Below are 24365 nucleotides of genomic sequence, written 5' to 3' on the forward strand. Positions count from 1 at the left end.
CGTCCCGACAACCTGAAATAAGTCAAGTATGTAATGTTACACCGAGCCCGGAGACATGGAAGCATGTATTATGTCCTTTCAACGCGAAAACATTTATGTCCAAATCGACGTCTCACAGTATACTCATTGGAGTGGGTGGGCTGATGTCACATGTTGGGAAAACTGGCGAATCGACAGTTAACTACCTGGCTAAAGTTGTCTTTCTTACTAGGGAATTTAATTAAATGGGCATATTATTGTGTTCATACTCTGCCTTAAAGGAGTACTGAGACGAAATTTCAAAGCTGAGATAACTATGTAAAACGCTTCCTTTTTATCAGGAGATATCTCCCAGCAAGTTTCAACAGCAACCGTTCAGCGAAACATATTTAAAATCCATTTTAATCTTCGCCCGCACGAGAAAGCCCAGAGCGGGCCGACGTGACATCATCTGCTACGTGCCCCAAACTGCCGACATCGGGGCTTCCGTGACGAAGCCGACGCGCTGGCTGTGGTTGGCGCGCGCTGCTCGGGCGTGTGTACACGTCATGGTTTTGGGACTGACGTCATGCTGCCCGGGCCTGTGGGGACGGCGAAGACCTCGGCCGGTCTGGGCGCGAGCGTGCGCTCGCTCGCGCGCGCTTCCAGAGAGGCAACGATACAGCAAGAATGGTGACGCCATGTGATACATGCTGTCATGGCGGCCGCTCGGCGTTTTTTTGTCGAAACCGAAACTGGCACGAATAAACGACGCCGTAAATGAATGTTTACGCTGCGCTCGACCGTCTAATCTGTCATTCTATGATTAGTGGGCTGGTAGGCCCGCATAGCAGCGAAAAAAACGTAACATAAAAATTTCGTGTCAGTACTCCTTTAATCCGTGGCCTCATTGAGAGCTGAAGGACATGCCGCGGAACGACAAGCTGATCGCACGACGAGCTCCGTGCACGTGTTGTCGACATGATTTAGGTTACGGGCCAAAACGCATTCACTGGGCCTCCCACGGCCGTGGAAACCTACATGCGCCGGGGATAGGCGACAGCTGCGGGGGGCGCGCCGCTGGCGCCGTTGCCCCGGGCCTCCGGTGCAACCGTTCCAGGTTTGGTTTGTGTCGCGGGCGCTGGTCTAGGCCCCACAAACGTTTAGCAGCGCCTACTTCCCGATAACGAGCTAGTAGATGGCGTCTTTGTGTTCTGCCCTCGCAACGTGGGGCGATGTTTATTCATTCTAGCCTCCGGAGGCTAATTCGAACACACAGTTACATTTAAGGAGCTTGTACTGTATATATATATATATATATATATATATATATATATATATATATATATATATATATATATATATATATATATATATATATATATATATATATATATATATATATATATATATATATATATATATACATATATATATATATATATATATATATATATATATTAAATTAGAGTCACCACGAAAAACATAACAATATTTAATACGACGTTTCGGCTGGAAACCAGCCTTTTTCAAGTGAAGAACTTAGGTCGAATACAGGGTATATGTAGGCTCGCAAGGAGCGCTGTGAGCACGTGGGCACATTATTTCAAGAGTGTACAAGAAGGAAATACAGCAAGAAAAAAAAAGAAAAAAAAAGAAGAAAAAAACGTACTGCACGACTGGGCGCGCAGGTAATACATCTCAATATACAACGCGGCGAAAAGCAAAAGCGAGGCACTTAGGAAGCGTGTTTCCGTCAGCCACCGCCCACCCACGCACAGCAATATTAAGAAAAGTAAACAAATAAGGAAGGGGTACTGGGCATCTTACTCCAAAGGAGCGGAAACAACCTGCCGCATAAGGCGGAAGCGTAGAATCGACAATTAGTCATCCAGACACTGGGGAACGCAAAATGGCAGAAGGCGACGCTCAATTTCAAGAATGCAGGTGGGAGGATTAGCGAGGGGGCCGCGTCCTCAAAGGAAAGTGCCGCCGCTTTGGGAGGAGACCAGATAATAGCCACAAATGGCTTATCCGCGGCCCGCGTCCGGGGCACAAGGCGGACAATGACGACTCCTCGAAGGGCGCCGACGCGGACAGAGCTGTGCGTGAGCCACCCAAGAAGAGCGCAGGCTGTGCGAGGATTTTGAGAAATGACACACAAGGCAGGAAATAAACAAAGAAAACAGCACACAGAAAAAAGCAGTTGAACGAGCCCCCGGCTCATGACATGAAGTGGATAGATACAACAAATTGTCAGCTTACATTTGATATTTTTGCAAGTAACATGGGTTTGCACATTATGAAAAAAGTAAAAGAAAGATGTGGCGCACGTACGAGAACAAATCTCCAATGATCTAAGGAAAAAAAAAAAAGAGACACTTTGTAGCTAGTCATCAATGGCAGTATAAATTCGCACACAGCATTCTTTAAACAAACTTACAAACGAAAGAATACAAAGAATACACGTGTACAAATCGTAGAACATGGGGAACCATATATAGCAGTGAACAAAAATAGCTTACAAAGTGACATTTCGGGCAAAAGAGCAATGAAGCATACGGAGAAAATAAGTTATTTACAACACTAGACCGAATAGTGCTTGGAAAGTGTAATGATGGGATACAGCAAGATTTCGTGCAGGAGAAGCATTAAAGCATACGGAAAAGTAACCTGCTGACAACGATGAACCATCCAACGGTTGAGAAGTGGTAACGTGCGATACGTGCCGCTACAAGGTCTAGGTTTGAAGGCACGACAGCCTTCCCTGAGACTCATTGATACCTTTTGTGAGAGTGTTATATTTGTGGATCAGATAAGATTCGCAGGCTTCCCTGTCGAAATGGGTTTTAAATCCTGATTGGAGCACTGTGGCCTTAAATTGATCGAACGGGTATTTCAAAGAGTTGATATGTTTTGAAAGGGGGAGATAAGGTTTTGTTTTTGCATCGTATCTGTGATTATTGATGCGAGTTCTAAAAGAATTTTCAGTCTGTCCGATATATTGCGCACCACAATCACCACATTCTAGGAGGTAAACTATATTTGCAGTGTCACATTAAGGGTAACAGAATGGATCCCTAGAGAAGGCAAGCGTTGCAGGGGGCGGCAGAAAGTTAGATGGGCAGATGAGATAAAGAAGTTCGCGGGGATAAATTGGTCACAGTTGGCACAGGACCGAGGCAATTGGAGAATAATGGGAGAGGCCTTTGCCCTGCAGTGGGCGTAGATAGGCTGGTGATGAAGATGTGATGAAGATGAATTAAAATTGCCCCTGATCTGCATGGAAAAGTCAGATTCCCTGCTCTGAGCGCTTGTTGTTGGTGTCATCATTAGACACAATTTGCACCGGGGTTTTCCACATGGTGTGGAACCTGTGAAACTAGTTTCTCTTGATCGAGATGATGTTACAATGTCTCTGATGTTTCTAGCCCGGCGATACACCACGCGTGGTGGGTCTGGAATGACGTGCTTCATTCTTTCACTCTGGAGCAAGATGTTGTGGTGTCTTCTTAAAATTTCATTGACGTTTGGGCCAGATGCCGAATATGTCAGAATCAGATTGGTTTGTGACCTCGAAGCGGAGGTTTTATTGCCACTAATAAGGCTAGAACGCTCCTGTTCTGATGCCTTCCTGATTGAATCTTCAATGAGTGGTAGTGGGTATTTTTGTCGTGCGAGGTCAATGCGGAGCTGATCACAATTAGAAGCGAAGTCATTTTGGTTAGAGCAAATTCTGCGGAAGCGTAGGGCTTGGCTGTATGGAATGGCCGTTTTGCAGTGTCTCACATGGCTGCTATGAAAGTTCAAATATTGGTGTCGGTCGGTGGGTTTTCTGTACACAGAAGTATCCAGTCTGTGTCCGTTAGTTGTTATCTGCACGTCAAGGAAATTTATTGTAGAGGTTGAATACTCATGTGAGAATGAGATATCACTGTGAGCACTGTTGAATATATATATATATATATATATATAGTCGTGAAGTAGAGTCCTTAGTTGCTGCAGGAATACGCACAAAGTAGAAGTACGCTCTACATAGGACAGACGGATGGACCTTTTCGAATGCGGTTCAACAATCACCGCTATCACACCAAGGCACTCCCAAACCTTCCCTTGTCCAGACACCTAGCGATGCAAAATCACTCTTTCGATGACATTAAAGTCACGCTTCTACAGAGCAGTTTTTCTAGCTGTAGGGAGCGAGAACAATGTGAGTCTCACTTAATCTACAAATTTAATACCCTGAAGGGGGGTCTTAATGAGAGTCCTGGAACTATGACTGTAATTCGTACGCTGCATGACCATTGAAGCATTGTGACCCCGGGACATGCGGGACCTTGTAGTTTTGTTGTCCTTTTGCTATGCTCACATTAAGCCCTGCGTGTGCATCGGCCTTTCCCGCGCAGGGCATTGCACGGTCTGAAGTTTACAGGCAGCCTGTTGCTCCAGGTGTGAGGTTGTACATCCTAACACCAACAACCTACCCTTATGTTCCGCGGTCACTATAATTATCTCGTCCACTCCCAACCCCCTATCAACACTACCCTTCCCCCCCCCCCCCGACCCCTGTTGTTTATTTGTTTTTTATTTATTTTTTATTTTTTTCCCCTCATTTCCTTGTCTCAACGCTCAGCAAGCATATCACGCCTCATTAATAACCAGATGGTACCCATTGCCTGTTTATGCCACCATATGTCATACCCATTTTATCCTTGAGAAATGTGAAATGGCATGTTGAAGCTTTTAATTCCAACCGAGCGTGTAAGAAGTATTTTATTTTGGTGCCTGTTGTGGCTCATGCCTCGGGTGTCTTGTAATCACATTGTGGTCCCCAATGCTGGTGTTCACGGAGTGTGCGCGTCCTTCCTGTCTTTTCGCTCATGTTTTGCTTTGCTTCTCTCTTTCATTGTTTCCCTCTTTTTCTCCTTTTTTCCCCTTTTTTTTTTTTGGGTTGCCCCGGAGGCACGGCATATACCGACGGTCGCCTCTCTCTTCTTGTCTTCGTGTTTTTAAAAATTGCCGCGCTCCGCCATATTTTCGTAGACTGGGCCCAGGGGTCCACGCCAGTGGCGTAGCCAGGGGGGGGGGGGCTGACCGGGCTCAAGCCCCCCCCCCCCCCCCCCCCCCCGAAATTTTTCCGGCCGTCGCCGTGCTTCCTGTTATGCCTGGTACGTCCCCTGTGAACAAAGGGGCATAACCTTGGGACGTGCTACTATTAAAAACATTCACGACTGAATGCCTGTCCTGAAGCATTGGTGCTTACACAAAACGAAGCCCCCAGGTCAGGATATTTGCGGAAGGGTGCAGCTCCAAAAGCGATGGAGCCTTCGGGTAAGCTCAGCCCACGGGACGCCAAAGGCGTACGTTGTGTCCCTTTGTGTGTGGCATGTCGCCACACACGGCCCGTTTACATTGACCCGACGAGGGCGCGTTGAGTCGAAATAAACAGGTTTTTTGGACTCGACACCCCCATGTATAAGCGGACGGGGTGGGTCAGAGAGCCGTCGCGTCCAGTCAACTCGGAGGCAGGGGGTGGGTTAGCTCGCTCGTCGGGCTGAGTCGGAGGGCCGCGGGGAGCAGAATACCGTATTTGCGCGGTTCTAACGCGCCCCCAATCGTAGCGCGCGGATAACTTCGCGCAGGAAAATTCTAAAAAAAAAATGTGACACTGACGGTACTGCGCAGATGGAAAGACATGACACCACGTACCTGGAAGAGGGAGATTTTATTTGGCATGCAGCTCTAGAAGCCAAAAATGAATTGCGCTTCACAAGGTTGCTTATCCAGCTGCTGCTGGAAATAAAGTTATAGCGGGGAACACTGAAGTTGCTTGCGATTTCAAGTTGCTTGCGATTTCAAGTGCCTTGATCTTCATAATTCTAAGCGTTAGGGGCTAAGCAGAAGCACAAAAAATGTGCAACAGCTGACCAGGGTAAGCGGCTTGCCATTGAGGAATCAGTGCACCGAAATTCACTCACGTGGTGTTGACGGATTGTTTTTATTGGATTGAGTTGGATTTTGCGGTACTTCGTGTCCGTTGCGCATGGCAATGCTGCTGGTCGTTTTAAAGCCTATTTCGGTTTTGAGCCCGATTGTAACGCGCACACAAATATTAAGCTACCTTTTAGCAAGAGAGGGCGCGCGTTAGAATCGTGAAAATACGGTAGCCCCTTTTCCGTGAACCCCGCCGCTCCCCTCACCTCGACTCTTTGGACGGGGTTCATATAAACTCGGACGCGTCGAGGTAAGCTGAACCCGCCACTCAACTCACCCCGCCCCCATCGCGTCCATGTACACAGGGCTACAGAGAATAATTGCCCGGCTGAGTCGTTCTCAGCAGAGGAGATTAGAGAGTTTTAGCAGTACGTTCGTTACGTTCGTTCCGTTGCTACCGGGTTTACCGGGACCCGACTGCGCATGCGCGCGTACGTACCGGGTTCTTTCCGTAGAGTGAGACGGAAAACGTGTTTTAGCACTCCGTAGCGTCGTACCGTTCGTTCCGTGTGACGGCTGATTAGCCGAGTAGTTGCAAAAATCCGCACGCTAAAAATACGTAAATAAACAACGCAGTTTCCCCTAAAGCATTGCAAATCTAAAATAAATCGCGCTCGGCCGGACGCATTGTGAGGCAGGGGCTGCGGTGGCGGCGACGGCACCAGAGCGAGCGCAGGTGACGACATGGTCGCGCGCCGTTCACGTGGAGGAATGGCCTTGGCCTTGCCCGATTGAAGCGCTAGACACATGTACAATTGGTACACGCGATTCGTATGCGACTGATCGTTACGACTGTCACCACGACTAGTCGTACGCGTGAATTTGAGACACATGGCCTGATGCGGGTGTGCGATGCCTCGTCGGCGCCGCTCCGCCCACTGTTTTTGCACCATGGTCAACTACGACGATCGCTGAGCTGAATTTGTAGATTCCGCGGGTTTGTACGCAAGAAATGGATAAAGCAGGCAATCGTGAAGCGTTTTCTGCATCGGAAACAGTCCGCGCACACGCTGGTCGCGCCTGCCAGCTCGGCACACTCAGCGGCTCGAACCGGCGCAGACCACGGTAGCAACCGCTTGTCGCTGTTCTTCCAAATCAATCTGATCACTAAAACGAAGTTCCACCTGCGAGAAAGTAGGTGTTAGTGTGGTGAAAAATTGTGCTAGGGATTGTTCTCGGGGCTTATTTTAAAAGCGGCGATCAGATATATCTGCCGCGATGCAAGCATATGCTGACCGGCCATGGATGCCGCGGCGCGCGGTGCGGCGAGTGGCCGAGAGATGGCGATACCTGCCTCGGAAGCATCGAAACAGGCTACGCAGGGACCGCCGGTTATTGATGGGTGAAGACTGGCACGATGGGAAAAGGCGATCTTTGTATGCGTAAGCAGAACCACGTGTAAGCGGTGGTGGTTCTGAAGAAAACGATGGGTCTGCGTATTGGGCGAAACGTCTGCTTTAGCTAGATGATTGTCCGGGGGGGGGGGGGGGGGGGGGGGGGCAGAGGGCCTTTGTGGGTGAGGTGCACAGCAAAGTATGCCCCTCTTCTGCACGTCACCCCTTCATTCTTTTTCACGTTTCTGTGGAGCCCGGGAGGGTGTTGGCGTGGGATAATTGTATGGTCTCAGCTTGCGCGCACTGCATGTTCTCTCCTGAAAGCGGTGTTCCAGACAGACATTTTCTCCTCCGCGATAAGGCAGATTCGTTCGGCGGTATTTTTCGCTAACCTAGGAAACTGGGGAACACCCACTTGACAAAAAGGGCGCACTGCTGCTCGCCGAGAGAGTCTCAAAGCGCGTTTACAAGAATGCGACAGCGGCGTATCGCATTGGTTCGTGGAATCCGGCACGGCTTTATTGTAAGCGCGAAGGCGCGACAGTTACCAGCCCTACCACGGGCAGACGGCGGTTGCGACAGTAACTATAATACCCGATGGCCATATTCAACCTCGGTCACAACTAAATCCCCTCCATTGCGTCCACGGCTGCTTTTCGCTTGGGCGGCGGCTGCCCAGAGCTGTTTATATTCAGGGGCATGGAGGAAAAAAAAGCTTAGGAGAGGCCCCCAGCTATCCCCGCGCATTGGCAAAAGTGTGGAGGAAGTCACGTGTTTTCGGCGGCCATTGGAAGTAGCGTTAGCAACGGCGTCCTAGCAACAGCCCGCCCGCCGTTCGCCAGTCATGGAGGAAAGGCAGCGCCTGCCTTGTCGTCCGATTGCGAAGATTGCTGCTTCGCTTTGCTGCGCTGTGGTCTTGCGGAACTCGAAAAGGATGCTGCGAGTTGCGACAGCTGCGCCGATGTGAATATGTCATTTAATTTCTACTTGCAAGTGCACCTTGTACCGCGTCAAGCTATACATGCCTTGCACGTACGTCACAGGCTGACGTCACCCGCAGGTGACGCCCATGTTGGTGGTTGAGTTGGCCGTGTTGACCGCCATTTCGCCATGGTAAACTGCGCCGCGTTCGGCTGCAACAACCGCTCGCGCAACAAAAAGAACGACACCGGAAGCTTCAAGGGCGGCTTCTACCGTATCCCGGCGATAGTGACGTCGGAGAGCCCCGAGGCAGAGCGTCTGTCGAAAAAGCGAAGGCGGGAGTGGCAGAGCAGGCTGAAGAGAGTCGACCTCGACGATGCGGCCACGCACTATCGAGTTTGCGGGATGCATTTCGTCAGCGGTGAGTGCTATGGCCCCTTTTATAACATGTTTATGTTCGTGCAAGCTTTGCGACGCGCTACAGGTTAAAGATATTAGACTTCGTAAATCGCACGGAAGAGCCGCAATGCGACGCGACAGAACCGGCTGTCGCTCGGACCGTGGAAACCAAGCGACGCACGTCGCGATGAGCAGCGATGACGGGCGGCGTGTTGTGGAAATTTAGAAAGGAGCGACGGGACGCGTGACAGAGCGCGATGGCAAATCTCGCTGCTCGTCGCCGTTTTGTGCCGTCACATTGAGAACGCAACCGCAGGACCCGCAACCCAGTGGTGCAAAACCGCACGACGCATGATGCTTATCCGGACCGCACAGGCAGGAGTGAGTATCGCCCGCACGCTGGGACGATACTCATCCAGGTCTCAACATTGAACTCTCCTCTTCCCCTTGCGCTGGAAACGAGCGTCGGGGCGGCGTGCGGTCCTGTATCACTACTGCGTGGTGCACGTTAAACAGCCCAGGCTAGCAGTCCTACGTGCTGGATAAATCGCTTATGTACTGCACGTGAGCCATATCACCAAAATCTCTGGCAGGCTCCTCACGCTGTCTAAAGACTGAATGACAAAGTTTCCATTTTGGCTTCAACCATCTAAAAATGATTTGTTTGGAAATTTCAGGCAAACCTTCAGCATTGTTTGACGTCGACCATCCTGACTGGGCCCCCAGCCTAAATTTAGGGTACAAGGGAAAGGATCCTGACAAAAATGGCAGGTACATAAACATGATGCGAGTTAAAAGGATGGATCCCGGTTAAAAGAAGATTAGCACGAAGTAAGATGTTTCTGTTTACTCCGCAGGTACAACCGTCGCAAGGCGAGAAGAGCTGCTGCAAGTGAGAGGACGCTGCAAAGTATGTTGCCACCTCACTTTCCTGAGAGAGTGTTCAAATTCACCTCTTATAATTCCCGTTAATTGGTTCGGATTTCTCCTTTGATGACACGGCAGCTAGCGGCTCTGGAACTTCGGCTGCTCAAGACCACCCTCCTGCTGAAGACGGCCCCCTTGTTGAGGGCAGCCTTTCTGCTGAAGATGGCCTCCCTGCTGAGGACGTCGAAAGTCAACAGGGCGGTAACCCTGCTCCATCGAACGGCCAAGTTGAGCAGCTTGTGCAAACTAGAGGTATGTTTCCTGTTGGAAATCAAGATTGTGGCTACTCTGGTTGTATGAAACGTCCGACCAGGCTGCCTGCACGTTAAGCATTTCTGACCATCACATTTGAAAGTGGCCAATGGCACTCAGTCATGCAAGAGGCGCTCCGCCTTTTTCAGGAAAGGCCAGTGCTAAGGTGGGGGGGGGGGGGTAGAGGCTTTTTGGGTTGTGGCAAACAGCCGTGACCATCATGACCGGGTTGAACCAGTTCATTGTGTTGTTCTACGAGCCGGGTAGCTGAAAGGAAAAGCCAACAGCAGTGCCAAATGTAGAGTGGCGTTCGATTTCATTTATTGCAGTCTGCCTCGGAGAACGACGTGGCACACCGGTTCAGCACAGTCATTAAGTGGCGTTATTGTCGCACGCCACCACCTGAAAAACCCTTCACATACCTTTTATGCTGGTTTTTAAAAAAAGACAGGGTGCCCCTCACATGGCTGAGTGCCCTTGGCCACCTGGTGGACGAGATGGGTATGGATGATAGCCTGCCAGCAAACTGTTGGGATGTTTCAAACCACCATAGCATTCACTAACTTGTGCTTCCCAAACCTTCCTGCAACAGTCCAAGTAATAGACGATTATTCTCCAGGAACGCAGGCAGATGACGGCTCGCGGGAAATTGTTGACCGTCTAAAACAGGAGGTCAACCGACTGCGGGTGGAACTCTATTCCCTGCGAGAAAGCCTGAACGCACGGTGCCTAACGTATGCTGCCTTCCAGAGGGACGACGAACTAACCAAGTTCTATACTGGGCTGCCAAACTTCCAACTCTTGGATGCCGTTTTTACGCTTGTGAAGGGACTGGTGAGGCACAGCTCCATTAACGCCTTGCCTCAGTTCCAGGAGTATGTGGTGACCCTGATACGCCTCCGACTGAATGTGCCTCTCCGGGACTTGGCATTCCGGTAACGTATTTTGGTTACTTGTCAGAAAGCATGTTCACATTGTGTGTAACGACCTGTATTATAGGTTTGACGTCTCCGAAGCGACTGTCTCAAGGATCGTGATGAAGTGGATTGACGGCCTCTACTTCGGCTTGGAGAGGCTGGTCAGGTGGCCGACAAGGGAGCAGCTGAAGCGGACCATGCCCATGTGCTTCCGCGTTGCCTTCGGAACAGATGTTGCAGTCATCCTCGACTGCTTCGAGATTTTCATCGAGCGTCCGACCTCACACCATGCCCGATGCCTCACATGGAGCCAGTACAAGCATCACAACACAGTGAAATACTTAATTGGGGTTGCTCCTCAAGGAACAGTAACTTATATTTCAAGGGGGTGGTGCGGACGATCCAGTGACAAGCTCATCACTGAAAGCTGTGGGATTCTCGGTAACCTGCAGCCTGGCGACTTGATCCTTGCTGACAGAGGGTTCACCATCGCGGAGTCGGTTGGCCTCTGCTCTGCTCGACTCAAGATGCCGGCATTCACCAGGGGACAAGCCCAGCTAACTCCTTGGCAAGTGGAGGCCACAAGGAAGCTGGCCAACGTGCGTATTCATGTGGAAAGAGTGATAGGACTCCTCAGAAACAAATATATGATAACTAAGAGTATCGTGCCTGTAGACATGCTCTCTGCAGTTCATGAAGATGATGCAACCACACTTGACAAGATAGTTTTTGTTTGTTGTGCTTTGACGAGTGCTTGTGGCTCTGTTGTACAATTTGACTAACTCTGGGCATGTGTGTGACTTGGAAGATTGCTTTCACTTAAGTATCTGCGCGGCTGTCTTTTTTGTCGAGAACCGTATTCCTTCTCCAGATTTCTATGCTGTGTATGCCTGTTTTGAGAGTGAATGTGGCATGTGGATAGTTTGTTTTCGCTTTTTTTTTTATTTCGAGCTGTAATGAACGCCTTATATGTGGGGTTCGGAGTTTTCGGTTTTTATATTCTCAAAATTTGGCATACTTGTTTCGGTGGCTCTTTTAAAATTCAATCTTTTTTTTTGCAGTGTATTGTATTCCCACAGCAGTTTCAGTGACATTTTCAGTGAATATGAAAGAAACACTGTCAGACTTCATGTGCTCTTCAAGGCGCGCTGCAGCTCTTATATGCGCACTAGTTATTGACAATGTGTTGCTTATCGCAATTATTTTCAACAAACTTAAGTAATTGCTCGTTGATGTGCATCATGGGCCACTTACACGATTGCTACGACTGTCATGATATGTTTTATGTGATGTTTTAATTTTTGTGGGTGAGTAATTATTGTATGGTCTTAATTGTTTCTATTGCCCTATTTTGCAATAAAGGTATGTTTCTTATTAGGTACAATTTTCTTCTAAAAACGCTTTAAGTGTTCCTATCAATGCATGTTGAGAATTAACACGGTATTTGGACAGAAACAAATGCCCCTGGACTCGTAGCAACAAATCAGTTTTGAGTTTGAGTGGGGAGCCCTAATTATGATGTGTAAATAAACATTTTGCTTCTTTGTTTTGCACGCAGTTTGTTTATTTGCAATCTTTGCATAGCCACTGACCCTGTGGTGCTTTCTTCATGCCGATGCATGCAAAGTGGTACCATTTTCGTTTGCATTGCGGATTGTCGCACATCACCATCTTGCCATACTCTGGCCCATTGCAGAGACAGTAGACATCCTCATTTTCCACGTTCTCATTTGTCTGGTGCTGTACAGGATGCGACGTATATTTGTATCGCAGCTCTGGCAACAGTACACGCTTGAAAAAGTGAGTGCTCTTCAGCAACATTCTGGCACAAAAGTCATCGTCTAGAAAGATTCTTTCAATAAAGATCTCCTTTGTTGTCCAGACAACATAGTCTGCATACTTCACCTGGCACACAAACATCTGCATTTGTACTTGCCAGAAATGTGCATGCTTTCGCTTCAGTTGAAGGGCATCTCCATCGGGTAGAGTGATACTGCTACTCTTACAGCAAGTGAGCTCTATGATAGTACAGTCTCGCAGACTATATGGGCACTTCACCTCGAGTACTCCTGTGCCACAGCAATCACAACTCACAACTCCATCAGGTGTAGCTGCAAGGAACTGGTGATCGAAGCTGATGTGCACGCCTGATTCGTTACACTTGAAATTTTCATGCTGACTAGTCATTGCTTCGACATACTGTGCTCTTGCACGGGGTTCATTGTCGATGCCCCAAGTTGTCGCTACTGTGGTGAAGGTACCTTGACTGGGATAACATATTCTTTGCACCAGGCTTGGTGAAGGGTCTTCGATTGATGTGGAGCAGGCCGCTTTCGCACATGACGCAGTCACCCTTCCGGCACGAAACGAAAACCACTTCCTGCATGAAGACTGGGCTCTCGTTTCTTCTTCGATAAGGTGCAGAACCTGCACAAAGAGAAAAACTAGGAAAGCGTCGCCAACATCACATTCCCATAGATCCTACCTCTTGTTCAACTCTGATTCCGCTTGCCAATTTGTCGCATTCCTCAGAGACTTCTTGCCATGACGGGGCTGCACAGTCGTTGAACAAGGTGCACAGAAGTGCGGACTTGTACTTTGCAGCTGTCGGGATGTAGGACTCTGCATAGCCATCAACAAGCGAAAGGAAAGCTGGTTTTAACTTTGATGCTTGAGCGTCGTCCAAAAACTTGTTCCACTGCTCATCAGTTGGTCTCAATGGGGCTGGTCTTGGCCGGCGCAGTGCCAGAGTTGTTGATGGCCTTCCCTCATCTATTCGCCTTTTCTTAGTTACTGCAGACGAGAAGTCAACCTTTGCTATCGGAACGCACGTGAGGTTCTTGCAGTATGCTGGAAGCCACTGATTATCTTTGTCGGTGCAAGTTAGCATGTCTCTGTGCTTCACCGCCACTTGAAGGTAGAACAGGATTGCACCAATGTGAGAGCACGCCTCCCCGAGACCAGCCATACAGGTACAATGAGCCACAACAACTTCACCGTCTTGCTTCACTAGTGCCCATGGCTGCAGGCAGGCTTCCCTTGTACTTTGGGAGTGGTTCACCTACAAAATATAAAGAGAAATATTTTACTACATCTAGCAACCTTTCAATGTAGATACTGCATGCAGATATTCTAGTGTGCAATGAGTGGCTCCCGGTGTACCAGTCGAACCTGCTCCCGCATCTGAAAATCTTCTTGCATGCACAAAACTAGCCCGCCCCCCCCCCCCCCCCCCTCCCCTTCTACCTCGTTTGGCGGATTGCCCAAGTCGTTCTACAACCTCCAGTGAATGCCTGACAGGTCTTCGCGAACAACCACCCGCAACATGCAATTTACTTATGGTTAGGCTGGAAGTCTCTTACCTTGCCAATCACGACAACGTCGCTGTTTTGAAGGACTTTCAGTCGCGGTTCTTGAACCCATCCACTTGTCAAATAATTGTGTGATTCCAGTGACTTGTGCGCCTTGAACTGCTCTCGCGTGATGAAGCTTGTCTTGCCGACAAGATAGTCCTTCACGTCGCACTCCTCCACTTTGGGGTACGCGCTCGTGTCTGTCACGGTCTCGTCGACTGACAGCGAGAGCGGATCCTTGCCGCCGCACATAAGCACCTTCTCCGCGTAGCGCGACCGCACCGACGCCGGCAACTTCCGCGCGTACTCGCTCAACATCGTTGATTCGCATGGACACGTTGTTTCAATGAATTTCTACAGATGCGCGGGGTTCGAGCGATGTGCTAGGCCGTAGCGCAACCGCGTGCCGCGTGCGTCAACACGGCGGAGCCAACCACCAGCATGGCGAAAGTGGAAAGGGGCGCCGCCCCTTTCCTTGCGTGACGTCACTTGCAAGGCATGATCACGACGCGCCTATTGAAGTGCAGATACAGATATCGTGAACGCGCCGTCCCGTCGTACGCGCGGACACCCGTCTGGTAGATTTTCGGGGAGTGATACACGGTGTGCAGTACGTAGGCGACTTGCAACCGAACGATTCGCAACTCAATTTTTTGGTTATCGCCGCCGCAATATATAGTTTGCTAGGCCGGCAATGCGCGGCAGTGCTTTTGCAACTGTTACAAGGTAGATTCCCAGTTGATATAATTCCATCGTCCTATTACCTTAGTAGGTGTCCGTCTGTTGACTGGAAGAGTGCTGGATCTGGATCTTTTTGTGGTCTCGCTCTGGATTTCGCTTTTCAACGCTTCATACTGCGAGGTTAGTGTATGAACGTTTTCAACTGATATCAACTTGAATTTATTGACACTGAGACAAGTTGAAACTTGGCGAAAAAAAGTTTATTGACGCCACCCACCCTCTCATTTTTTTTTTACTCAATAAAACGGTTTGCCTCCTCCTCCTGCTCCTCCTCCTTCGCAAAAAATTCTATCGAAGGCACGCGAACAACGGTAAAAACATTCCACATTTTTTTTAGCGTGAAATCTGCATGAAGCACTGCTTACCTATATATATAGAACGGCCGTTTAATTGACTAGTCATCTCTGGGATTGCCAGTGAAACTGCAACGCAAACTTGGGCACTTTCCAGTCCGGTAGCCGCACGGCGTTCGCCCACTGTTTGCGGCGTTCTCCATCGCTTGGGAACCTATAAACGGCGGCGATTGCAAACAAAGGATGAATGCACACCAATGTACAGCAATACTTGTCAGCGGAATGATGCACTAACCGGTGGAAAGTGACGCCCAATTCCTTGGGTACCGATCGCGACTTGCAGCCTGGCACCGAGCATTGCGGCATTGTTAGAGCGAGCCGCTTCGCAAACCTGCTGCGGCCACACTGAAGACGTGTAACAGTGTAACCGCGCGTTTAGGTTCACGGTCACGCACTGCAAAACGGCCTTCTACCTGCCTATCAGCTGATTTCCGCCGGCTCGGCGCTGGCAGATGCAGACGACAAGAGAGGCGATACAGGACGGAGGAGGCGGAGAAGGTGCACCGAGAGAGAGAGGCAAAAAGAGTCCGCCAATGGCATGGAGGGCCAATGGTCCGCCATTCGACTTACAGAAATGGCGTTTCCGGCTGCGCTGGGTGTGACGTCAGGGCCTCTCCTAAGCTTTTCTTTCCTCCATGTTCAGGGGCCTGAGTCACAACAACGCCCACATGAGAGAACGGTGCAAGGGCAGAAGCGCCCTGGCTTTGGGAATCTCACACTCGAAATGCCATGCAACACACAAAAGAGGCCGCAATTGTAAGTCATTTTCTTTCCTTGACCCCTGATTTATCCTTGAGTGATCACTGTATATTTTAATATTTAAATAATCGCTTCCTAATATTTACACGACGTCACAGTACCTTTATGTCTGCGAGCCAAAAAAATTACATCTCCTTTTATTTCTAATGCATTTTTTGCGTTTGAATTGGTTGTTGAAAGGAGCGCCAGCTATGAACCGGGTAGGTACCTTTGAAAGAGGGGAAACATAAATTGTACACATATAAATGCTTAACTTTCCTATGATGCACAAAGTTGACAAAGGTTACTCAAAGCATATCGGGACAGCGTCAAGTTCATGAAGAGTTACCGCTGTCCATGAAGTACATGAAGAGATATTTGTCTTCGCTGCAGCTTTAGTAGTTTGCTTCATCTACATTCACGCAACTCAATGTGAGGTAGCCGCTGTCGCATGGTGTGCCCGTTATCGCAACTTTTGTTGCCGCGTTTCATGCCGACGCGCGCATTCACTGCTACACCCAATTTTAAAATCATCATAGCAGTGGGCGCAAGTGAAGGACCTTCGTACTGGTGGCGAAGAAACCAACGTGCCTTTCTAGTAGATTTTCCTTCACCTCTTACTGGCCTTTTTTTTTTTGAAGTTTTGTGGGCTCAAGAGTATCGTTCTTTCAATGCTCAATCGATTTGGCATGATGAACGAATGTCGTAATTAAAAAAAAAAAACAGGCTACAGACCACAGGCCCTCTCAAGAACACCAGTACACTTCGCCCCCCGCCCCGCATACGGGTGCGTGCTGAAGTGATTTTGCCTGGATCCACTACTGTTATACGTCTTAAAATATCGCATCAAGTAAATTTCGAGCATTACTTAAGTAACCGAAATGACCGAGGAGTTATCACTGTAAACAACTTTGGAATTTTTTGCCAATGTATTGTGTCGTAGCCTGAAAACAATTCTTTAATTTGAACATCACGTTCGCTGCCAACCAGACGAGGCCTTAACTGTACTATTACTGTCTGTTTCGTGCTGAAACACGGTAGCCTGCAGCATTTATGTATGCGGGGCCATGCCATTACGCATGCTTTCTTGGTGCTGCGGGCAACAAAATGCTGACTCATTTCGAGCATCGACCCAAGCCTGAAGGTCATGTTCAGCTTCCCACTGCACCCTGTTTTCTGGTGGACCAAGGAGCGTCCCAACATAATAATATATTTCCATTTCCCGAGTCGCTAACGAAAACCGCAAAATTTCTGTGCGTCCTCCAATGCTGTTTTATCGTTTACCTTTAAAACCGCCAGTGTGTGCTCGGATCAACAATGGCAGCGCACGCGTCCACTAAACAGTATGTCCTTTCATTAATGTTTGAAACCAGAATGGTAGGACCTCATTATAATTCTTTCCTGAGATCTCGCGACAAAATTTCAAATGCAGCAAGGTTTTGCTCAACTTGCATGCCTAATCGCAAGAGTATGGTCAAACAACGCCGTCTTTGCGTTATTATTTGTTCTTGATAAATTTAAAGTTCATTATTGCATTGAATAGTGAACTTTGCAGTGATTTGCTCTACCTCATCCAGGAGTGGTACTTACACCTAAAGGGGATTGCCGCCCCACAAAAGTTACTGAATAGTACACTCCTTCAGGCAGACTGTAGGGCATTTACGCACGAAGCATTGCAAACTTAACAGAGAATAATGCAGGTATTTCAGAACACCAAGGCCGAGCTCTTTACAGCAGAGTCGACATTTGGGCGTACCGAAACGTTAACCAGATTGGCGATGTTACAAAGCACCAGGTTCTCATATCTGCTTGGCGTCCTTAGAAGCTGAGGTGGACTGCATCACAGAATCAAAACAGAAGCCGAAATTTCAACTGACATGGCTTGACAGTACCGATGGCTGAATTATTCCGCTTTGCGTGAGGGCTAATCCTACCATGTTCGTGTAATTTTCGCCGTTAACAGCGTAGTTCTCGCGCGTGATGTTTGTGTAAAACTCCTTGTATGCATAATTCATAGCCTGTCGTTTTTTTTTCTGAAGATAAAACCTGCGCTACATGTAACGTAAGTGCTTAGACTCGGTATATTCTACACAAACTTTGCTCCATTGGCCTTACACTGGAAGATTCTGTACGGGCGCAGAAGGCTTATTAAGCAAAACAATTTCTGCATTTAAACATCAACTAAATAAAAAGATCTCCTTTTTACGGCCTACGTAATTTTATTGCGGATGTCACAGACACCATACTACACATGTTGAAATAAAGCAAGTAATCACATGAAACTGTGACCATTTAGTGCAATGCGTGCAAAATGTGCCCGTACGTGCAATGTACGTCCCGTATCACGGGCGCAAATTTGCACCAGGCGGTCTGCGGATTTTTGCCCAGTTTACAACTTCACCTCGCACAAATTCAATCATAATCAACACCAATATCATGAGAGAACCTTAAAGGGCATATTTGAAGACAAAATACAACCTAGTTCAATTTAATAGCACTAGCCTTTGGTAACTCGCACAGCTCCATTCCAATCACAGACGTGTTTTCAACCGAAGCAATACAACAAATGTCAGAAATTTTCAAATTGCGCGCTGCAGTAAATATAGGCAGGAGTGATATATATAGGCCAGCACTAAAACGTAGTTATGAGTATGTTAACTGCACGTTAGAATTCAAATGATAAGATCAATGGAGGCCCCTCTGCAATCGCTCAATCACGTTCCTTGGCGGTGACTTAGGTCATTGGGCCAATCGTACATGCAAAATCCTGTAATGGCATAGTGAAATCGCCGCAGGGAAGTGGGCGGGGATTCGCCACTGCTTCAAATGTTTAATTGACTGATTGATGGATTGTAGGGTTTAACGCGCCGACGCAACGCAGGCGATGAGGTGCGCCGTAGTGGAGGGGCTCCTGATTAATTTTGACCACCTGTTGATCTTTAACGTGCGCCGAAATCTTGTACATACGGGCGTTTTTGCTGTTCGCCTCTTATCAGAAAAACGGCCGCCGCGGCCGGGAATCGAACCCGCGTCCTTATGCTCAGCAGCAGAACGCCCAATGTTTAATTTATTATGTCGATTATTCCTTTTATTAGTTTGAGATATAACTGGTATCATTGTTATTGGGACAAGACAGTCTTTTTAATGAACCCAACATGTATTTTATCTTCATAGCCTTTAAGGGCGCTTGCAAACTCTCGCTCTTTTTTTTCTTTCGGTGGGGGGGGGGGGGGGGGGGGGGGGGGGCGGGAGGCGGTGTCGAGGACAACCTTACCCCCCCCCCCCCCCGAACAAAAATCCTGGCTACGCGCCTGGTCCACGCGTGCCGGCGACAGGCCTAGTACTAACAGTTAACAGGCCGTGCATTGACCTGGCGCGACACGACGCGATGCCGTGCACAAAGGGAGGCGGGGAAGGGGACGCCTCAAATGGGCTCCCCCATTGGCTTTTGTGGGACCCCCCAAAGTCGCGGAGGCTGCCTGCGCTTCAGATACAGTAATGGGCCCCGCTTGCATTCTTGACCATGCCGCTGAAGACGGTCGGTAGTTAATCCTTGTTACCGGTGACGCGCATGTAAACTCACTGCTCGTGGCGGCGTGTGCTTTGTAGTTTTTCCCTCTGGGAGACACCGGATGTTTTTGGGCCTTTCGCCAGCCGTGAACTCGTCGCATTTCCTGTTATCCCCACCACTCGCGTTCATGCAGTGTGTTCCTCCTTGCCTCTATCTTGCCTCCTCCTTGCCACCTTGTTCCTACCGCTTCCTTCCGTCTTTTTTTTTTTTTTTTTTTTGCTGTTTGTCGCTTGACTTTGGCAGAATAAGCTCTGTACGGTGTGTGTGGTCGTCCGTGTGCTTGTTTCCCATGTGGCTTGTGTTTCGGGGCGCCGCCCCCACTCTGAGTCCGTACGATTTCACCCAAATCTTTCATTCCTGAGGAAGAAGAGCGTACTTATATCCCGCTTCCGGAAAAAACGGCGCATTTTTTCTCGACTTGAATTTTCTATTATTTATTCCTGCATAAAAAAAAAAGGCAATCATACCTCATTCGGCACTATAAAACACTGTTAAAAAACGCCAAACAGCAATGGCAATAAGGACTAAGAGAGAGAGGCAATAAGAGAGAGAGAGAGAGAGAGAGAGACACTGCCAATGACCTTTAGCAATTAATGGCATCAATCATAATCCAGAACTCTACTCCTTAGTATCAGCTTATCCCTCGTTCTACCTCTATGAATCATGAAACGTCACTTTCTGCAACATACACAACTTTCGAGAGCGCGCACCATCTCCAAACCAAGATGGAAGGCGTAAATAACGCAAAACGTTTGCCGCATTAAGCGAACCTGAATTTTCACTTACCCTGCCGCACAAGTACACTAAATGCTGCATATTTTGTCGTTGCCTAGTCTGCCTTCTACAATGTGGGGGTCACACAGCAGATCAGTAGTTTGTAAGACATATCCGAGCACTGCGGAGCCGCCGTCTCCTTGGCATCCTGGGGCTGCAGCGCTGCACTCAATTACATGGCCCGAATTAACAAGATCTTCTCCTTCATTCAGGCACCGTCTGCTGTCTCGAACATAATCCAAAAGCGTAGACAATGATAGGTGCACTGCAAAAAACAAAAAAAATTCTTTCTTGCGTTAGGTAAAATCGTTTGCTGAGGACCGATTTTTTTTGTGTGTGTGAGATTGTCAATCGAGGAGCAAGCGTAATATCATGCTGCCTATTATCGGGCATATAAACACTTCCCGATTAGTCACGTGTACGCTGACAAGCAAAACGTGCGCTTATTACTGAGACCACATACCAGCGTTAATGTCCTTAACGGTAAGCGAATGAACCTCTGATTTATAATGATTGCACTAAATCGCAAAAGCAGTGCATGCAACCTACGTCACCTACAGGAAGTCCGAAACTAGTGCTGATGGTAATTGCTGTGGAGTACGTAAATGCCCACGTTTGTAAAAACCACTAGCTTTCCAGGCAAAGGCGTCGATTATTTATTTGAATAATGCATAGATGCGTGATATTTAAAGTAGGCACATTGAGAGAATATTGTAAAATCGCGTAGACAGACCACACACCGTGTTTTTTTAAAACCTGATAGTTCTAGGTCCCTGCTGGTAATTTAACTGTTTAAGACGTGGGGAACAACTACAAGAATCGCCGATTAATTTCGTTCCGCTTTGGTAGCTAGATTGACGGTGCTTGGTCATATTCCTATGACATCCATTTACCGTACAACCATGAAGTTGCTTTGTCATCATCATTACTTTCCCACTTATGTCTGCATGTTCCCGGCATACTTCTAATCCCTCTTTCCCTTCGGAGTGGATGTGTGGATAAGTTGTAGGATGTGTGTTCCATCCACTCAAGACACTCGTTTTTCTGATGGAGGAAAACAACCAAAACTCTCGTGTTTCAGGATTTCGGCATAAGACTCGGCACATGTCTCGGATAACCCAGGCGAACTTTATATTAACCAATCGCCCACCACTACGGCGTGCATCCCCGCACAGGCGAAGCTGCGGTCCGTTTTACTCGAATATATTTTGGAAGCCACACGCTGCTAACGTGCTGTGTACAAAATACCATTATATGCCCCAGGTTTTGTAACTTCACCGACCCTTTGAATTATGTTTTGCTTTTCGAAATGCCGTTCAGGTTCCGGAGGTACACGTGCCCTGGAGATCTTTAACGAACCCCGGATTCTCGAAAGCCGTGCGGTTCGGTTTCCTGCCTCTATATGAAAAATGCCACAGCCCATCCACGATCGATTCCGCGTCCTTTCCAAAGCACAACATCGAGTTCAGTCTACTTCCGTGTTTCTGGTCCCGTTCCTCGGTGGCCATTTGTGACCCGAAGAGTAGAAGGCTTCTTTGCCCGTATGCGGAGCAAGGAATTCCCCACCAGTTACTTAGAGCGAAGAATATGGGTTACGGAGATAATTATGTTTTTAGCAATCATTTATCACTGCTCTTTATTTCCACCAGACAAACGCATTGTACTGGCCTTGAAATAGTAGCACTTCCGTAAAACCTGCAAATTTCCCCACTGCGTGACTGATGCATTAATGTCTCCATGCGTTGTGTCTAAGCGCGGGATTTGATTCATTTTATTTACGCGACGGGCGCACCCGGCGCCTCCAGCCGCGCGTCTTTGCTGGGTCGGTTGGAGCCGGCTGCATTTATGCCGCGATTATGCCGCTGTTATAACTGCAGCTTGCCTCCTTCACCCCTTCCCCCCCCTCGCCGCCAGCACAAGCAGGGGGAAGAAAGAGTTGGGAGGCGAAGCGGAGACCGCTTGCTTCCCCCCTCGCATCGTTTGGTGGCTGACCGTTACGCTGTTTTTCTCTTTTTTTGTTTGCAGACAGATCCCCGGGACTTCGTCTTTTTGTCGAAGCCAATGAGCGTTGGTGTTGCAACACAGTCGCAGTTTGAAGCATGGTCTTTTTTTTTTTTACTCGACGTGTCGCCGTGCCGCCAGTGCGGGGAAGTTAGCGGTCGAGGTCGCTGGCTTGTGTCCGTGTCTAGTGCGTCCGTGATCGTGGTTGCAACCCCGTGAATAACCCCGTGCTGGGGCCGTTCCCCGTCTACGAGTCGGCCGTCTATGCGCGCTCCTGTGTCTCCATGTTCCGGCGTGCGACGAGCGCTGGATACCCATTCCGATAACAGCGTGTGGATATTTGTAGCTGTGTCTATTTCGTGCGGGAATAAGTTTGCGGGAATAAATTGGTCACAGTTGGCACAGGACCGAGATAATTGGAGAATAATGGGAGAGGCCTTTGCCCTGCAGTGGGCGTAGATAGGCTGGTGATGATGATGATGATGAGTATTTCGTGCGCATAATGGCATAGAGATAATATACTGACGATAATGGGATGCTGTCCGCGCATGAAGCGTACCTTGGGCTGCTTCGCGTGAGTATTGCACTCTTGTCCGCTGCGAAACTGGTGCAAGATAATTTTCCCTCTGTTAGCGGTGCTGGGCTCGTTCACTTTCGCGTGATTTGTTTCGAAGCGAAGGGTGATAGTGAAAAAAAAAAAGTTACCGAGCAGCTTCATGCACAAGGCTCGAGTTTCGTACCGGCCTAACAGGCTGTCTACCGATTTCGCACGCAGTACCGTAACAATTGCTACACCGATTGGCGATTCCGAACGCAGTGAATGAGCTGCAAGGGAGTGGCGCGCCGAAAATGTTAATAAAAAATGGACCCAAGGCAGTTTTCGTTTGTCCGCCCTAAAAGCAGTGTGTTCAATGCGAACGCAAGAAAAATTTGTACCTTTCGGGGGTTGTAGCACGCGCCCCCCGCGGGTCATCCTCCCGTTCCGAAACCACTGTGCCGATTCCCCCGCGTGTCACTTGCCACGCGGGGAACTTCCCCCTTTCCTTTCCCCTGCGTGCGACTTTACCCGTGCCAGAACCACCGTTGAAACTGCTGGCCCCTCTCCGCGCGGGGGCCTCTCGGGTGGACGCGGCCTTTGTGAACTTGTTTGGATGCGGAAGGCTTCCGGTCAAGGGGAAGGAGGGCTACGGTAGGGTGGCTAGAATGGCGACGTTTTGTTTTTGAGTTTTAGTTTTAGTTTGTGAGTCTAGTTTTAGTGAGCGGAGCAGCCCCTCTGTCTTGCCGAGCAAAACCGAAAACGGAGGAAGGGGAGAGGTAAAAGAAAGCGCAGTCAGGGCGCGTAAAACTGCATTCTGTTCCTGTGTGCGGATTGTTTGTTATTTACTGCCTTTTCTCCTTGAATTTCTTCTTTCTTCTCTCTATCTTTCTTCTTCAAAAATAAATCTTAAAAACTCGCCAGGACAGAACTTTTAGTGACGGGATATTGTAGCAAATAACGTTGTAACACACACAACGCAGCAATACTTCAATTGCCGTGAATTTGTTCCTGTTTTTATTTGTTTTTTTTTGTATATTTTATTACTACTGCGCAGTGCTGCTTATTACAATATTTTTATTACCCGTTTGATTGGTTTCATACGATGCCCGTTTTTTTCTCTTCCTTCGCCTTTTCCAAACTTCTTTCCTTTTTTAATTTTTTTCCTTTGTCTTCGACGTTCCTTTGCTGTAGAGCAACACTCTTGGCTGTGATCTTTTAATAAATGTCTATATTTTATGCTTGTATATTTGTTGCCTTAGCGTGAGATTAATGACTCCATTTTCGGACTGTACACATTCTTCTATGTATCTCCTACAATAATGCCCTTTGGGCGATTGTAGTGATATAAATAAATAAATAAATAAATAAATAAATAAATAAATAAATAAATAAATAAATAAATAAACACATCCTTACTGCAGAACGACTACGTGTGCACTCGGAATCGTCTCCCGTGGAGCGCTGAAGGAGATAAAGTGTGAACGTCAGGACAACTAAGTATAATATGCATCCCAAGAACGACGGCAGAAGGACGGTGTATTCGACCGATGACAGCTCACGGTGCTCAGCACAATTTTGACACCGCTGACTCAGT

At 48.3% G+C, this 24365-nt stretch overlaps 3 protein-coding genes across 3 annotated transcripts in view; 2 read left to right on the top strand and 1 right to left on the bottom strand.

Moving 5' to 3' along the window:
* The first annotated feature begins 8077 nt into the window (after nucleotides 1-8077).
* Nucleotides 8078-12304, top strand: LOC144163004 (uncharacterized). Its single transcript, XM_077693776.1, has 6 exons — nucleotides 8078-8628; nucleotides 9284-9377; nucleotides 9464-9516; nucleotides 9612-9785; nucleotides 10405-10720; nucleotides 10785-12304. The coding sequence occupies exons 1-6, from the start codon at nucleotides 8397-8399 to the stop codon at nucleotides 11482-11484; spliced, it is 1569 nt and encodes a 522-aa protein (XP_077549902.1). The 5' UTR covers nucleotides 8078-8396; the 3' UTR covers nucleotides 11485-12304.
* A 3-nt stretch (nucleotides 12305-12307) lies between these two features.
* On the bottom strand, nucleotides 12308-14437 carry LOC144163005 (uncharacterized). The gene is made up of 2 exons (XM_077693777.1): nucleotides 14065-14437; nucleotides 12308-13763 (listed from the first exon to the last, which is right to left on the bottom strand). Exons 1-2 carry the CDS (start codon nucleotides 14371-14373, stop codon nucleotides 13167-13169), a joined length of 906 nt encoding a protein of 301 aa, XP_077549903.1. The 5' UTR covers nucleotides 14374-14437; the 3' UTR covers nucleotides 12308-13166.
* A 1353-nt stretch (nucleotides 14438-15790) lies between these two features.
* LOC144163006 (uncharacterized) overlaps nucleotides 15791-24365 on the top strand; it is a 47575-nt gene continuing 39000 nt past the window's right edge. The window contains exon 1 of the mRNA XM_077693779.1: nucleotides 15791-15905. Within this exon, the coding sequence (XP_077549905.1) occupies nucleotides 15874-15905 (32 nt within the window). The 5' untranslated portion in view covers nucleotides 15791-15873. The remainder of the gene's footprint in view (nucleotides 15906-24365) is intronic.

The sequence above is a fragment of the Haemaphysalis longicornis genome, unplaced genomic scaffold (genome assembly GCF_048455015.1).
Source record: "Haemaphysalis longicornis isolate Haplotype H1 unplaced genomic scaffold, Haemaphysalis longicornis Haplotype H1 scaffold_12, whole genome shotgun sequence".
In the NCBI taxonomy this organism is placed as follows: Eukaryota; Metazoa; Arthropoda; class Arachnida; order Ixodida; family Ixodidae; genus Haemaphysalis; species Haemaphysalis longicornis.

Coding starts and splice junctions, on each gene's coding strand:
- LOC144163004 (XM_077693776.1), top strand. CDS start 8,397: ATGGTAAACTGCGCCGCGTTCGGCTGCAACAACCGCTCGCGCAACAAA. Junction 8,629..9,283: donor CGGGATGCATTTCGTCAGCG/GTGAGTGCTATG, acceptor TGGAAATTTCAG/GCAAACCTTCAGCATTGTTT. Junction 9,786..10,404: donor GCAGCTTGTGCAAACTAGAG/GTATGTTTCCTG, acceptor ATTATTCTCCAG/GAACGCAGGCAGATGACGGC.
- LOC144163005 (XM_077693777.1), bottom strand. CDS start 14,373: ATGTTGAGCGAGTACGCGCGGAAGTTGCCGGCGTCGGTGCGGTCGCGC. Junction 13,764..14,064: donor ACGTTGTCGTGATTGGCAAG/GTAAGAGACTTC, acceptor TATATTTTGTAG/GTGAACCACTCCCAAAGTAC.